General features: G+C 39.2%; 1 protein-coding gene across 12 annotated transcripts in view; it reads left to right on the top strand.

The window, feature by feature from the left end:
* Positions 1-17,540, top strand: part of sema6a (sema domain, transmembrane domain (TM), and cytoplasmic domain, (semaphorin) 6A) — a 167,734-nt gene that overhangs the window by 93,890 nt on the left and 56,304 nt on the right. For all 12 annotated transcript variants that reach the window (XM_072281424.1, XM_072281422.1, XM_072281431.1 and 9 more), the window contains exons 2-3: positions 13,973-14,112; positions 14,434-14,551. In XM_072281424.1, the coding sequence (XP_072137525.1) occupies positions 14,013-14,112; positions 14,434-14,551 (218 nt within the window). In that variant the 5' untranslated portion in view covers positions 13,973-14,012. The remainder of the gene's footprint in view (positions 1-13,972; positions 14,113-14,433; positions 14,552-17,540) is intronic.

Below are 17,540 nucleotides of genomic sequence, written 5' to 3'. Positions count from 1 at the left end.
TAAATTGTGAGAAGGCATTTTAGCTCATGGGTATACTTGCCAGGATTGGAATTGTTTTAGAATGACAGGGAACAGGAGGTGATTCGTTACATCAGCGGTCCCCAACCACCAGGCCGCAAGTCATGCACTACTGGGCCGCGAGGAAACGATATGATTTGGCGATAGGAGGCAGCTACACCTTTCCTCATTCCCTGTTATGCCGACTGTTGAGCTTGAACGCACGTGAGGTACCTGCACGTCATTCGTGTCAGCGTGGGAAGGAGATCAACTCCTCGAGCTTGCAACTGACGGCAGGCTGAAAAGTATGTTTGACATAACATCTCTGCTTGCCGGCATTCTGGATCAAAGTCAAGGCTGAATATCCTGAGATAGCCACGAAAGCATTGAAAACGTTGCTCCCATTTCCAACATATCTCTGCGATTAATGCAACGAAAACTAAATTGCAGAATAGACTGAATATAAGGAACCCCGTTCAAGTATCGCTGTCTCCTATCACCCCTTGATAGGACCGTCTTGTTGCAGGGAAACAAGCCCAGAGCTCCCACTGATTCAGCGATATTGGTGTGTTGCAATGATTTTATATGTTCATACGGGGAAAATATGTGCTGTGTGTTTAATATCCAAACGATACTTAAAATGTTATGATGCTATTGACTTATAAGTGACATATAACCATATAACAATTACAGCACGGAAACAGGCCATCTCGGCCCTTTTAGTCCGTGCCGAACGCTACTCTCATCTAGTCCCACCGATCTGCACTCAGCCCATAACCCTCCATTCCTTTCCTGTCCATATACCTTTCCAATTTTTCTTTAAATGATAATATCGAACCTGCCTCTACCACTTCTGCTGGAAGATCATTCAACACTTAGTTCAAGCTGCCCCGTTCTCCCCTGATAATTGTCTTATCACTATATTCATGCGAGGAAAATATGCGCTGTGTGTTTAATATTAAATTTGTTAGATAAACCATTTTAGAAATGAAATTGAGTGTATTAGCCACTTAATTAGCCACTTATCACCCATATTCCGGTCGTGATTAACAGCCCCCCCCCGAACAGAATCGCCAAAAACGATTTGTAAATAAAATCGGCACATTCACGCATGCGCGCTGGTGCCCGCGCAATGCTTCATGGTCATTGTAGTCTTTCTCGGGGTAAACAACGTATCTGACTGCTACTCTTGTCCGTTGGCAACCCTACCCACCCCCCCGCCAGTTGGCCAGTCCGCAAGAATATTGTCAATATTAAACCGGTCAGCAGTGCAAAAAAGGTTGGGGACCCCTGCGTTACATGGATCTGGTGCATGTTTATGTGGGATTATTGAGTTATTTTTCTGGCACACTGTGGTTTCGTGAGTTCATTGAGATAATTCTGAGAGTATGAGGGCAGGTTAGAAGATCAGATCGGAAGGAATTCTTGTGTTCCATGGGTGGCATTATTCCACTCCTCAGTGTACTAGAAACCAGGTCATTTGCAATTATGTTAATCAATTGCAGACAGTCCAGAAATGCCATGTTTCAGTAATGAGCACATAATGTCAGCACTGTTTCTGACAGACTGCTGCGGTTTATATCGTGCTTGCATAGTGAAGTATGTTGGCATATCCCTAGTTCAGTCTGGAAAACTATGTTTTAGGAATGCAGCACATACCGTGGATTGGAGAAATATGATGGATTTTGCATAGTATTGTGTTAAAGATAGTGCTGTTTTGTGGTTATTTAAGTTTGTGCTTTTTATTCCCCACGGTTAATACATACTTGCTGTTCTGTTCTTGCACATTGCAGTGTTGTGACGGTATAGTATGAACACGTGTGTCTCTGTTAGGCCATTCAATAATGCAAGATAGCAAAGGTTCCAGGAACCAGGGTCTTTGAGGATCTGCTGCACCATATTTGCCAACTTCTTTGCAATGCTCAAAGAGTGAGCTGGTTCTTTGTACCAACAGGAGAGGCCAGTGACCTCACAAGGCTGACTAACCACTCAAACTAGAAAAGCAGAATGAAAATGTACTCAAGTTGCTTCCTTCAAATGCTATCTAGCAAAAATGGTGTAGAGAGGGCAAAAGGAAGGTTTTACAACATTACCAGCCTTGAGGTGGCTTTGGCCCTTACACACGGATCTAAAGGTGTAAAGGCAGCATAATCTTGTTAAATAACTGCAGCAGAAATGAGTTAATTTCCAAATGTGTTTTAAGTTCTTTTATTAGAGAATGCTGTAACTTGTTTATTCTCACTATTGCCAAGTTATGTTGATGCTGATAATGTTTAATGTTAATGGATGTAATGTTGTCTGGTTCACTTCACTCTCCAAATAAGATTATTGCTTATGGTACTTAGCTGAAAATTGGGTCACTTTTGAAATGTTATTAACGCTTATTCTCCCTAACAAATAGAAAGAAAGTACAACACTGGAATCAGTCTAGTGAATTTTCACTTTAGGACCTCACTGGTAATTTATGTGTTTTTAGGAAAGAAATTCTAAACTAAATGCTGTAATCTAGCTCCATTCTCACAGTGAAATGATAGAAGACAAGCATTGGGGGTCTCTGATGTTTTAAGTTATAAGCTATCGTGTTATAAGTGAATCTAAATTTTGTAACCCCTTTCTTCAAAAGGCTGCACCTTGGTTCAACTTCCATGACATAGCTCCATATCTCAAAGCTTTCACCCAGTACAAAACAACCTCACTGATGCTTAAGTACTCACGTACACACAAGCACACATTTCTTTTGCATCCTTCCCCATTCTCTCCATTCAGATCTACACTGCTGCACCTTACAGCCATAACTTGTAGAACAAATCCTAGCATTGTATTGCCGATCCTTTTTCTAAAATTGACTGCTGTATCCTCAGTATTGCCATTCTCAGAGGGACATTCACAAACGTATATTGTTACAGTCGGCTAGGAATGTTACTGTCTCCCTGTGACCCTGAAATAACTGAGGTTCAGATAATCAGAGGGAGCAGACATTAGAGCAGTAACATTCCATATTTCTATATATAGCTGAAGACAGAGGCATACACACTGACTCTCCCTAGGGAAACAGCCTGTAAACATTAACTGGGGTGAATTCGACACACACTGATTCATTGGGTCAATGGTCCACAGAGAGTCACTTACTAGAATGCAAGTCCCAGAGACACTGATTCTTATGACTCCAAATTTTCATTCATTAGAATTTGTTTGACACAGTTTTCCCCAATTATTAAATCCAATAATTTATCTAATGCAATCTAATAAAGTTAGTGATGTTGGAAAACCCAGTAGTATAATGTACCCACACATAGCAGATTGCAGACTAAAACATATCCATCATGATACCCACAATGCCTCCAAAACCATTTTACAATGAGGCATATTATATCAAGGTTGCATTGTAATTCCTAACAGACTCCTTTATTCCTTTACTCAGATTCCAATAAAAGCAAATGCATCATTGGCCCACCTTGCTACTTACTGCAGTTGATTGCTGGCTTTCTAGAACATGCAGTTCCCTGGAGCACCACATTTCCCAATACTGTATGGTGCCAATTATAAAAATATATGCTTCTCTGTCTTGTGCATCGAAGTGGATGACTTCGTATTTTTCCACATTACAATTCATCTTCCATGTAATTGCCTGTTGACTCTGTAAGCTTGTACCCTCTTGATATCTCTTTTCTTCCTCTTCATAATTCCGATCCCACCTAGTTGTGATAAAGCATTCTGTGTTTTAATAGGGGCCAAGCAATTTGCACCTTCCTATCCACGAACAAGAGAAAATCTGCAGATGCTGGAAATCAAGGTAATACACACAAAATGCTGGAGGAACTCAGCAGGTCTGACGGCGTCTATGGAATAGAGTAAATAATCAACGTTTTGGGCTGAGGCTCTTCATCGGGACTGGTGAAGGATCTCGGCCCAAAGCTCTCTTCCATCGATCTGCCTGGCCTGCTTGAGTTCCTCCAGTATTTTGTGTGTATTGCTGCATACTTCGATTCATCCTCCTGTAAATTCTGAGTCCATATCACCTGATGACAATTTTTTTCAAATAATCATCTAATAATCATTGTTCCAGTGAACTTAACAAAATAACTACATGACTACAATGTTACGTCCCTGATGTAATTTCAGTAAATATTTGCTGTTTTAACTAGAATGAACAATTGTCCCCTCCACTAGTTTGGTGGTAATACTAAACTAGGTGACAGTGTGGGTTGTGAGGAAATCAGAGAGAAGATACAAACAAGCTCACTGAATGGGCACAGGCATGATAGATGGAAAATGTGAGGTTATCCGCTTTGGTAGAGAAAAAAATAGAAGGGCAGAGTATTTTTTTTAAAGTAGTGTAATATTAAAAGCTGGTGTTCAGAGAGCTGTTGTCTGAATCACCGACTGTTAACATGCAGATAGAGCAAACAATTAGGAAGGCAAGTGATATGTTGGCCTTTTTTACAAGTAGATTCAGGTACAACTGTAAACACATCTTACATGTTCAGTGTTGATGAGATGACACCTGGGATGCCGTGTACTTTGCGCAAGACCTGTGCAAAAACGCAACAGAAAGAGTTGTGAGATTTATCCCTAAAATGTGGGATTTGGTCTATGAGGAGAGATTAAACAGACTGGCCAAATACTCTCTTCAATGTTGAAAAATACTATGCAATCTCACAGAGGCATACACAGTTCCAGTGAGACTTGATGAGGTAGATAGAGGGATGAAATTTCCACTCACTGAGGTGACTAGGAACAGGGGTCATCATTTTAAAATGAAGTGCAGGCCATGCAGGACTGAAATAAACAGAAATGATTTTCAGCTGGATTTTGGAGAATCTATGGTTTTCTTTATTAAGGAGGGCTTTGGAGGGTCAGTTGTGGCATATATTCAAGGTAGAAGTCTAAAGAATTTTGGCTATTAAAGGGAAATGGGGTGAATGCAGAGACATTGCCCTGATGAAGCAGATCAGTGTAATCCCATTGAACACAGGAACAAATAAAGGCTAGGAATGGAATAGGCATAGTGGTTAGTGTAACGCTTTACAGTACTAGCGAGCCGGGTTCAGTCCCACTGCTGTCTATGAGGAGTTTCTGTGTTCTCCTCATGACCATGTGGGTTTTACTCTAGGTGCTCCCATCTCCTCCCACTGTCCAAAGACATACCGGTTGAAAGGTTAATCTGTCATTGTAACTTGTCCCATGATTAGGCTAGGATTAAATCAGGGTTTGAAGGGATGAAAGGGCCTATACCGTGCTGTATCTCAATAAATACATTTTTTTTAAATGAATAGTCTAATCCTGCTTCTATTTCCCTTTCTTAGTTGTTTCTAGGTTTCCAATACATTTGCTATATTTGAAGATTCAGAGCATTGCCTTTGAGTTTTGTGAACTGAATACACTTTCCTTCAGGACCGTAATTTTATAACTTCTTTTACCTTCTTTCTTGCGTTTTAAAGATGAATTCTACATACTATCAGATTATTTTTGATTCCAAATTCCAGGCCTTTTACAATGTACTGTCTCTAGTTGTTCAACAAGAATTATCTATATGAATTCCTGCATCCTTCCTGTGTATCAGATTCCTTATTCTGGTATTGTCAGAAACTTCATTATCGTTCTCCTTTGTACTTGCTGACAAGTGTGACAGATTTGCAGAAAGGGCTTTTACCCTCCAGATACAACATTAGAGCCTGTCAGATTTCCCCCTAAATTCCACCTGTTTATCCTTTCAACCATGGAGAATTCTCTGAAGTTTTCTATTTGTATGCTAAACAGGAAAGTAACTGCATTACTGATGACATCATTCAAAAGTTCCAGGGATCGATTTATCAATTATATGATTTTTTAATTCAGAAAAGATTCAGTTCCTGAACAGAAAAAAACATTTGATGATTGCTAAAGATGCCAAGGTACCACTTCAGTGATTTTTTACTTTATTTGTTTCAAATGTTATGAACCATTTGAAAAGATTAGGATAAGAGTACTCCACATAGTACAATAAGCACAGGGTGGATCTTGTATCGGAGTGATATTTAACACGTCTCATGGTTTGCTTTGTAAAAATTCCTTGGACATTTTGACAACCAGATAAAGGGATTTGATGGAAAGCAAGTAGTCAAAGGAAATGTTTTTGCACACACTCGAAGATTTGATGGACGACTTCTGTTTGATTCCTGAGCTTATCCTGGCTTGCGTATATGGAAAGGCTGCCCATTGATAATGGGACAGGGCTGAGGGGTAACAAGAGAATTAATTTCAGTAAAGGTGTTGGTGTATTAGGATACTCCACCCCAATGACCATTCGTAGTTCAAAAGACAGTTGAGGCAATGGAATTGGTGAGCAAAAACTTTATATTGATTCCCAGCATTACTTTTTAATCCACGTTGAAAATCAGTGTGTTTTTTTTAAAATAATCATTCTCTGACATTAAGGTGGAGAGCTGATGCTGATTTGTGAGAAGTAAGGAGAGTAATATAATGGTGTAAGGAATTAGTGAATAGTGATGTAGGAGGAGTAATCTTGACACTTGCTTTCTTACTTGACAGTCTTGTCTGCCTCAGCCTGTTTGTTAATGCAGTAAACTGAATTTAACAGGTGTCCTCCGAGATCCCAAGGGAGCATTTGCCGTAAAGGTTGTAAACAGAATTGATTGGTTCTCTGAGCGTCGTAGGTACAACTGGGATATTGGACCTACAATCTAACAGATCATGTCATCACAGCCTGTTTCCTATTTAGGGTGCAGTTATTAAAAGTGCCTTGTAGGTCAGAAGAGGGGTGGTTCAATTTAAACACTCATTTGTGCTTCAAAGTTGTGCTAACCCGCGGGTCAGTGTTGACATGGTGGGTGATGCTTACGTGTGTGACAGGTTTACTATAAAGCTTTTACCCTCCAGTTACAACGTTAGCCCGTGTCAGATTTTCTACCAAACACTACCCACTTACCTCTTCTAGCAACGTCTTTCTGAAGCTTATTCATTTCGAATCAGATTCAGGCTTATTATCACTGGCATACGTTGTGAAATGTTGTTGCTTTGGGGCTACGGGACACTGCAATACATTAAAATACTATAAATTATAATGAGAAATATATTTAATAAACAGTGCAAAACAAGAGCAGAATGATGAGGTTAATGGCTTCAAGGTCCATTCAGAAATCCTAAGGCACAGGAGCAGAAACTGCTCCTAAAATGTTGATGCCAATGAGTTAAGATGAAAATATCTGTATCACTGGTAGTGTCATTCATAAGTGTGGGAGATCAAACTAAAAATGATTGCTTTTGTAATTCTTTTAAAGATCCACTTAATAAAAAACATTTTAAAGCTTACTAAAGATGGCAAATTGCAGCTGTCATCTGTTTGACTTAATTTGTTTCAAATTCTTTGAACTTTCTAAAAGATTGAGATAAGAGCACACTATAGAGGAAACCATGTCCACTCAGCCAAAAGATGGTGACAAAGGAGCCATTGTCCGGGTAATACAGTTCCTGTGAGGATTAACTCTTGCGTGATTGGCGCTCTTTCTCCGCCGTATATGGCTGGCATGCTTGGTTACAGACTGTTACAGTGCTTGCTTACATTGTGATAAATAGTGTTAGTGGTGCCCGCATGTATCTAAACATTGGCGGGATTATACAATGCAAAACTGTAAAAACCCAACCTTCAGCAATCTTTAGTAGTTTAACTGTCAGCAAATCTTCAGCTTAGTGTGAAGAGTGATTCTGTAAAAGCTGTGTTCTGCTTGGTTTTTGCAGTTTGAAGTGAGACTGTCAAAGTGATTTTCAAGCATCTATCTACTTAGAAGGTTCCACTGTTTAATATTGATTTAAAGTTCAAAGTTAAAAGTAAATTTATTATTGAAGTACATGTATGATACTATATATGACCCTGTGATTAGTTTTCTTGCGGGCATACTCCGTAAATGCAAGAATAGAATCAATGAAAGACCACACCCAATACGATGAACCAATGTGCAAAAGACAACGAACTGCAAATACAAAAGAAAAATAAATAAATAGATCCATTGGCTAACTTTGTTGCAGTACTGTAGCAGTTAGGGTAACTCTTTACAGCGTCAGTGATTGGAAGATCAGGGTTCAATTCCCGCCACTGTCTGTAAGGAGATTATATGTTCTCCCTGTGACCACATGGGCTTTCTCTGCTTTCCTCCCACATTCCAGAGACGTGCCGGTTAGGGTTAGTACACCATGGGCACTCGGTGTTGGTGCCAGAAGCATGGCGACACTTGCGGATTGTGTTGCTCGTTGACACAAATGGCGCATTTCATTGTATGTCATGATGTTTTGATGTACATGCGACAAATAAAGCTAATCTTTAATAACTCTAATCCTTCCATTCTGGAACTTTTGTTGTGTTGTGTGTCTCTGGATGAGAGATTTTGTTCTTGGGTGTTAATCAGTTTCTTCTGCTTAAAGCAACACTCACAACATGCTGGAGGAACTCAGCAGGTCGGGCAGCATCCGTGGAAAAGACAGGTCGATGTTTCGGGCCGGAACCCTTCGTCAGGAACCCTGCGAAGTCTCTTCTGCTTAAAAACACCTCGAAATGTGGCAGTTTTATTTGGGATCAAATAATATCAAATTTGGTTGTGATACCTTTCTAGATAAATTGCCTCTCACCTTTCAATGTTTACAATTTTTAAATTGCCAGTTAGAGATGATAAAACAGAGAATTGGCGGCTGTTGTAAAGCCATTCCTGCACAGAAGGCAATGCCTCTAGGGCTGGGTTAATATTAAATGTGGGTGGGGGAAGCTGAGAAAAGTAGTAATAGACTCCATTGCATATTTACAGGACTGTTAAAACCCATAATCACACTGCAGAAGGTATCACGTTGGAATTTTAATGGGAGTAATTCTTAACTGTGAAGTCTAGACAACAACCTCTGTCTCTGTTGTGCAACCTATTCCATTAGTGTCACTGCTCTTCTTCAGTGATAGGCACATAAAGCTCCTTTGCCAGATTATTTTTTATCCTCTTCATTTTGTCTGAAGCTGCTTTCTGTATTTCCCGGTGTTTTTGTACACTGCGTGATGTTTCAACATGCTTTTTGGGTGGATTTTAAGCTGGAAGTAGAATGCTGGAGGAGAACAAGCTTCAATTTTTTATCTGCCTTCTGGCTACAATTTCAGTGTTACAAGTTGATTAGATATGTAAGGCATGATACCGGATGAGGACAGGAATTTCATAGGACCCTTGGATACTTAGAACATTAAACACAGAACATTACAGCACACTAAAGGCCCTTCAGCCCATGATGCTGTGCCAGCCTTTTAACGTACTCTATGATAAAGCTAACTCTTCCCTCCTATGCAGCCCTCCATTTCTCTATCATCCACGAGTCTATCTACGAGTCTCTTAAATGTCCATTAAAAAAGGAATTGTTAAAACAAGTGGAAGGAATGAGCGAGGTTATGGGTGATGAATCACAAAGTGAGTGATACTCGGAAATAATTCATGATGAACGTACCTTTTGATGTTCTGATATCCAAAGGGGAAAGGTAAAATCTGACAAAAATGTGGAGAGAAATAGAGTGCAAGGGTCTCTTCTGGCCATCATGGTGCTGCTTGAGTGGGGGCCAATAACCAGTAGTTCTACCTTTCAATCTTCTGAAGGTTTCCACTCAAAAGGGAGAGACTGAATGAGAGTAAGAGTAGGGAAGAGATGGAATACACACAGTCTGAAAGAGGTATAATGTGGGGATGAGTTTAGGAGGGAAATATTGTAGGTCTAGACAAAGAAGTTGAGTTGAGAGAGGTGAAGACGCACAAGAGCCAGGAGAAGGGAGGACTGGAGAAGGATATCACAAGGTAATCAAGTGATTTTGGTATTTGGTAATTTTGAGTGACTGATGGGAGCAGAAGGGATTTTCAGTCAGAATTCTGCCAGATACGAAATGTAGGCAGCAAAGGTTTGGGCAAACCACAGTTTGCTTCCACTGGCACTCACTAAGCTTATCAAGAAAGTAAAGTGCAGGGAAGAGTTTGTGGTGCCTGACTGGGATCAGGATACTGTTGGAAATCTTGTTGGTTGATGGAATATGAAGCTCAACTCAGAGACCAGCAGAAATGTGAATATTTAGAACAAATTATCTTAGAAGGCAGTTAGAAAAAAGGCATGAGAAAAGGGTAAGGATGTTTTAAAGAGTGTGTAAAAAGATTGCTCCTTCTTCTTTCTTGCTCATTTAAAATCTTCAGTGTTGACTCATTAAGCCCCAGATCACATTTAATGATTGATCAATGGAAACTATACAAAATAAGGTAGCGGCTTTACATCGCTGATGATGAGGGTTCAATTCCTGAAAGGAGTCTGTATGTTCCCTTGTGGCCGTGTGTGTTTTCTCCAGGTGCTCCAGTTTCCTCTGACATTCCATAGACACGTAGATCAGAGAGGATGAGTGAGTAGTGGGCATGCCATGCTGGTGCTAGAAGCGTGTTGACTTTTATAACCTGCCCCAGCACATTCTTGAGTGCTGTTGATCACTGATGCAAACGATACATTATTCCCTGTATGTTTCGATGTACATGTAACAAATAAAGCTATTCCTCCTCTTTATAATCTTTAAGTGTAGTATTATGTGATGCAATTAAGCCAATTTCTTTTTGTTGGCATACATATGTCATTTCACAGCTATAACATTGCAGCTTTAATTTCTCTCTGTTCATTTTCAGAATCAGAATCAGGTTTGATAGCACTGGCATATGACGTGAAATTCGTTCTTAAACAGCAGCAGTACATTGCAATACGTAATAATAAAAACTGTGAATTGCAGTCAGAAGTGTGTAAAAGTTAAGTAAGTAATGCAAAAAGAAAAAAAAAGTGGAGGTAGTGCTCATGGGTTCAATGTCCATTCAGAAATCAGATGTCAGAGGGAAGAAGCTATTCCTGAATCAATGAGTATAAGCCTTCAGGCTTCTGTACTCCTTCCTGACGGTAGCAAGGAGAATATTCTCAAGTAATAAATTGCATTAAAATGGCCAGGGGATCAAACAAGTTTCATCTGAGGAAAGCAAATACTATGTAACTACAGAATATAATTGTTATAAGAACACTTGTAATGATTCTGGTGTAAAATATAATTAGATGTAGGATTAAGATTTTAAATAAAAAATGATCCCTAAGTAACTGATTGGTTCAAAATACGGGATGAAATGCTTCGTTTTTGAAAAAATTTCATCAGTGTTCTCAGGATTTCTAGGCTTGCTAAATATTAGTTCTTAAATGCACTCTGAAAATTATCAAACATCCCAGTGTTCGAGTTTGATTAGCATCCTGCTAGGCCGTTGTTGTGTTGGTGGAGAATATTCCAATGCTCAAAATAAAGGCTTCACTGCTCATAAGGATTGGGAACTATTTCAGATGATTAGTTCAGAATATTATACAGTGTTAAAGAATACTAGTGTAAATTGTTCTTGTGTTGCTCCATTGGTGACAATTGAAAAGCAGATTGATACGTTAATGTCTTTTCTCTTTATTATTCATTCCTACCATTTAGGCTTAATAAGCCTAAAGTCAGTAATGAAATTTGAACTTAAAGAATCTATGATCAGTAAAAGTAGGAAACACTGAAAATCTTTCTTTTCTTATCCCTGTTTATTATTTACATAATTATTGCTATAAAGAGTGTTGTAATACAATCTGTCATGTAGCATCAAATATAAGGATATAAATCCTATTAGCCGGCCCTGTAGAGTGTCCCCAGATGAAAATTCCATGTCCTTTTATTGATCTTTAATTATCAACTTCCCCTCACGTGGTTCTGATGAGAACCTCCTGATTATGCTCAGGTATTCGGCCATGCAGACACATTTCCCAGAAACTCAGTTTTTTTTTTCAACATTATTTCAAGATTCAACTGAAACATGTCAATATTGCTAAAAAGCAGTCACTTAAAAGCAGAGAATGTATTCGCACTTTGGGAGATTTTGAAGAACAGGAATGAATAATGAGGTCCAAGGCATTTCTGGGCACGAGAGCAAAGTATGCTGACAACCATTTCCAGGTCTCTTTATGTCACATTAGAAATCCATTTGGGAATCACCTGAGTGAATTTTCTTTGTGTTCCTGATGTAATTTCCATGCCAATGGCTCTTGGAATGCTGCCGTTTTGTTTTTGGAACACTGCATGGAAAGCTGCATCAGACTGCCTTGGGTGCACCTGTCCCTGAGAGAACAGGGCCTTACAAATGCAGAATCGTACCAGACACCAGCCTGAGAAGTACCCTCATCTTTGACCGCCACACCATCTGTCCAGCACATACTCCTCTGAAAGTCCTAACCCTGATTCACATCCCCTCATTCACCCATCCACTTGATCACATTGCTGGAAATCTCAGAAGGTTATAGGGGTTTGATGTGGTTAATGAATGACTCTGCCCATTTACCCCAGCCTCTAAAAAGCATCAATATTATTGAAAGACAATTTTAAAATAATTTCACAAGATTGTTGAAAGTATTATATAGATGCAAGTTCCTTTTCCCTTCTCGTAGGGGCAAGATGAAGAACGCAGAACTTTTGTTCTCATAACTGCATAAGCTTAGGAAAATGATCTGTGCTGAAATATTGATATTCTATTTATGTGTACAACCAGAGTGGATCTCGATGACTCTGTATTTTGCACTTAATGGGTTTGCAAATTTCTCCTGAACTAATTGGTTTGCTGTGCGGAGTTTATGGCAATGTGTTGTCATAATTTCCCTAGCCAGTTCTGCTATTATTCTCCTATTGAATTTGAATGCAACTTGGAAACAACTAGGAAATCTGTAGTTTCATTCCTTTTAGTTTAAAACACACAGGCATTAACTGCAATGCATCTTTTTTTTTGTCCTGTAGAAATGCACATTTCTGGGTCTTCTATATGGGGACATAGTAAGAAGGCAAATCACACAAGTAGACTTAACAGGCTGTGTCTGTGAGGACAAGAAGTCATTTGAAAGAAGCTAATGTTTTTCACATTGGGGGATTTTGAAGAACAGGGAGCTAGAGTAGGTTTGGGTTTGAATGCGTGAGATGGGTCCATGCCGATCCTGGAGTGTCTGTAAGGTCACAGAGTTTAAAATGTTTTAAGTCAAGGTCAGATGTGGCCAAATTAGTGTGCATATCTTGATGCCCTTTGGTAACTCTAAACGATTGGTTTAATGAATTCAGGAAGACCTTGTTTACATTATTAAGCACTGACTCTTCTGGACTGAAGTGTAGTGTGGATGTTACTTGCAATAAGTGGAAGATCTGCCTTCTTTCCAATAGTCCTTGCAACACTGGTATAAATGACAGGCATAGAGTTGAGTTGTTTTAAGAAAACAGAGTTACATTGACATAGGAGATGACTGCTCTGTTAGCATATTTTCTATCATAAACTACACAAAGGTTATAAGGTCTAATGGAGTGGTATTTGAATATTTACTTGTGATACTACTGTCAACACAAGGCTGTTAGGTAAGTTTATATGGAGACATCATTTTGCATTTCGAACATATTGTTGCTCAACATTTTAGCACGCAACTTTTGCTGTTAAGCATGTTTGTGGTGTCAATTTTGTATGTGAATTTGAATTGAGAGAGGAGGAAAGTGAGACAGACGGAGAGGCTTGCATTGTTGTTTATTGAGTGGTAACTCCTCTTTTTGAAATATGCCTAAATATTACGTCCTCTGGAATGAGTAGATGAACTCTTGATTAACATTTATTAATTATTTGAAGTAAGAATCTATGATTAATATATTTCACATTGTTTATCCTATTACATTGCTAAGACATCTGTGTGAATTTTTGAATGGAGGCTAAGCATATATTCTTTTTATTTCATTTTCTTTTATAGTCCTGGTCTTGTTAAGTCATTTCCCTGGACCCTTTGATCGAGAATGTGTACATTATTGTATGGTTCAAAATCGTAATGAATCCTCTTGAATTTTACCGTGCAATCTTAAAAAGCTAACATCTGACACCTCTTTCCCCCCCTCCCCCCCATTTTTCAGGCTTAAGTGAAAATAAAAATCAGAAGCTAGCTGTGCTACTATGAAGTCTGAAGCCTTGCTGCTATATTTTTCACTACTACAGTTTGTTGGGGCTGGTTTCCCTGAAGATTCTGAGCCTATCAGTATTGCACATGGCAACTGTAAGTAGTCAAATAAAATTTCTCATTTGCTGACCTCAGTATGGAACTAAAAATAAAGGATAGAAGTTTGAAGAATTATGCTTCTGTTTGTAGCTAGGTAAATGTCTCTATACAGGATAGTAAAAAAAGTAATTTCCTCACAAGCAGGAATTTTTAACTTGTGATGGAATTGCTGTCCCTGCTGACTTGTAACGAGGATTATAGGAATGAGTGCTTGTGAAATCTGCTGTGATATTGTTTCACTGCCTCAGGGTACAAAAACCAACTGAGTGGTGAGTGCCTGACTGCGTTAACATGGTTAAATTCTTTGTTCCTTAACAGATACTAAACAATATCCGGTATTTTTGGGTCACAAGCCAGGACGAAATAACACACAAAGGCATAAGTTGGACATTCAGCTGATTGTGAAAATGAATCGAACACTCTACATTGCTGCTAGGTCAGTATTATTTCACTAATTAGCCAACACCTACACACAATTAACTGGCCAATGTTCTGAAGTCTTTAATTTCAAAATAAGTGGTTGCGGCTACTTGTGCCATATAAAGAACTGATTGTGTTGTGCAGTGGGTTTGTGCCAGCTCTACGCTCTGCAGAAGTAAGCAATGGCTTTGTGTTGCTTGTACCTTACGGAGTGAGTGAGTCCAGGCATTATGGTGTTGTTTCCTGTATAAGTCCCTCTGAACATCATAACCATATCCTTATGCCTTTATCACTTCTGACCTACAGGGCACTGGGACTCCCATACCGTAAAAGGGCTGGATGGGAAAGAGTTTGTCAAATGTGTTCAGGAAAGTTTCTTTAATCAGTACATAGAAGCCCCAACTAGGCAGAGTGTGATACTAGTTCTCCTATTAGGGAATGAGACAGGGCAGGTGACTGAAGTTTGTGTCGGAGAACATTTGCCTCTAGTGATCATAATGCCATTAATTTCAGGGTAAATATGGAAAAGGATTGGTCTGGTCCTCAGGTTGACATTCGAACTTGGAGAAAAGCCAATTTTGATGATATAGGAAAGAATCTGACAAATGTGGATTGGAAAAGTTTGTTTCTGGGCAAAGGTGTGTTTGGTAAATGGGAGGTCTTCAAAAGTGAAATTTTGAGAGTACAGAGTTTGTATGTTCCTGTCAGAATAAAGGTTTTCAAGAGACAGTGAGGCCCTGGTTAAGAAAAGGAAGGAGGTGCACAGCAGAAACAAATGAGGTACTTGAGGAGTATAAGAAATGCAAATGAACACTTAAGAATCAGGAGGGCTAAAAGAAGATATCAGGTTGCTCTGGCAGACAAGATGAAAGAGAACTCTAAGGGCTTCTACAGATATATTAAGAGCAATAGGATTGCAAAGATCAGAGTGGTCATCTGTGCGTGGAGCTGGAAGAGATGGAGGAGATCTTGAATGGAGTTTTTACATTTCGTATAAGACTGTTGGTGAGACCGACTTTGGAGTACTGTATGCAGTTATGATCATCTACCTGCAGGAAAGATAGAGGTAAGTTTGAAAGAGTGCAGAGAAAATTTACAAGGATCTTGCCGAGACTTGAGAACCTGAGTTACAGGGAGAGGCTGTACAGGTTAGGTCTTTATTCCCTAGAACATAGAAGACTGAGGGGAGATTTCATAGACGTATTCAAAATTATGGGGTTTAAACTAGGGTAAATGCAGCTAGGCTTTTTCTACTGAGGTTAAGTGAGACTACAACCAGATGTCCTGGGTTAAGGGTGAAGGTTGAAAGGTGAAAGGTGAAATGTTGAAGGGGAACATGGGGAGGGGGATCCTCTTCTCTCAGAGAGTGGTGAGAGTGTTGAACAAGCTACCAGCGCAAGTGGTGGATATGGGTTGATTTCAACATTTAAGATAAATTTGGATAAGTACATGGATGGGAGGGGTATGGAGGGCTATGTTCTGGGTGCAGTTCAAAGGGACTAGGAAAATCAATGGTTCAGCACAGGCAAGATGGACCGAAGGGCCTGTTTCTGTGCTGTGCTGTTCTATAACTCTACAAATGTATGACATCACATCTGGGCAGGCCCTGATGTAGATCATGAGACTCCACAGAGGGCAAATAAAATTTACTGTAAATATGTGACTTCTTTCCAATATCACTAGAGAAGTGGTTGAGTTACAAAGTTTGTATCCGGTGGTCTTATTGGCTGTTCAAAGGACAAGAATTCACACCCTAGTTTAGTAGCTGGGGAATTTAAATTAAAGTATATAAATAATTATGGATGAAAAAGTTAGAATCATTAACCACAGCTACCAAGCTACTGCATTGTAATGAAACCCATCCAGTTTGCTAATGTCCAAAGGAAAGGAGATCCTACCATCCTCACCTAGTCTAGACCAAACATCACCCAGACCCACCAGCATGATGACCTTCAGGCACTCTCTGGAATGGCCAGCAAATGCTTCAATTCAGTGATGAACGTCATAACAGCACATTCATTCTAAAAACACACACATTGGTACAAAGGGAGACTATTTGGTTCTTTGACCCTGCTTTGCCATTCATTAGGCCAGAGTTTAACTCTACTCCATGCAGATTATTACAGAGGCTGGGATGATAATCTTTTGGACGATGCCACATATAAGTATTGATGTTTGGAAGTTGTCACTTTGATATGTTGCTTATTTTTAATACAAACTGTTGGAAGTATCTTTGAGATAGTGTATTGGTGAAAATGAATCAGGAGGCTACCCTACATCCTTTTTCATTTTTATTTCTGATGAACTTACTTGCTTTAGGCTATTGTACCATGTGATTGTTGCCTTTCATCTGCACTCCAAAAATTAGAACAGATTGACCATTTGCCTGCTGTCCTAATGACCCCAAGAATAAAAGAAAATATATCTTGGTACTTGTTTTTAAATGTACCTTTTGTGAGCAAGGAGTATGCAAGGAGTTGTAAGCAGGAGTAGGCAAGCAGTAGCGTCACTATTTTCTTGGAAGTGTTCTGGCAAGGTGTTTTTATTTCCTATTTGTTCACAGCCTCAGCGATGGTGTGAAACATGTCATCGTTTCAGTTGCAAAGCTAAAAATAACTGTGATGGATAACTCTGTCCTACTCAAATGAAATTTCAAGTGTCATGAGGGCATTTCCCTCTTAATTGAGGATATGATGCTATTTGTAAACTTGAATGGACGACAGGGAACATATACATGTTATGCTTACACACTAACTTACTGCCTGAGGGAATTTTACAGAAATTAAATTCAATGTTGAAGCAGGCAACAGGAAATATTATTTGTTTTTTTAGGAGATTCATAATTTAGCTGTGTTGGACAACAGAATCTAAAATAAAAATGAAGGGAAGGATAACATGTAATTCATTTTCTGTCAGAAGATTGTTATCCAGATCTATGCACGTCCTCTGACAGTCTGAAACATATTCTTTCATTTTAAAGTGAATAGTCAGAAATTCAGTCACAT

This window comes from Mobula birostris, chromosome 17 (genome assembly GCF_030028105.1).
Source record: "Mobula birostris isolate sMobBir1 chromosome 17, sMobBir1.hap1, whole genome shotgun sequence".
Classification (NCBI taxonomy): Eukaryota; Metazoa; Chordata; class Chondrichthyes; order Myliobatiformes; family Myliobatidae; genus Mobula; species Mobula birostris.
The sequence above is the reverse complement of the archived record's forward strand: the minus strand, read 5'-3'. Positions and strand labels throughout refer to the sequence as shown.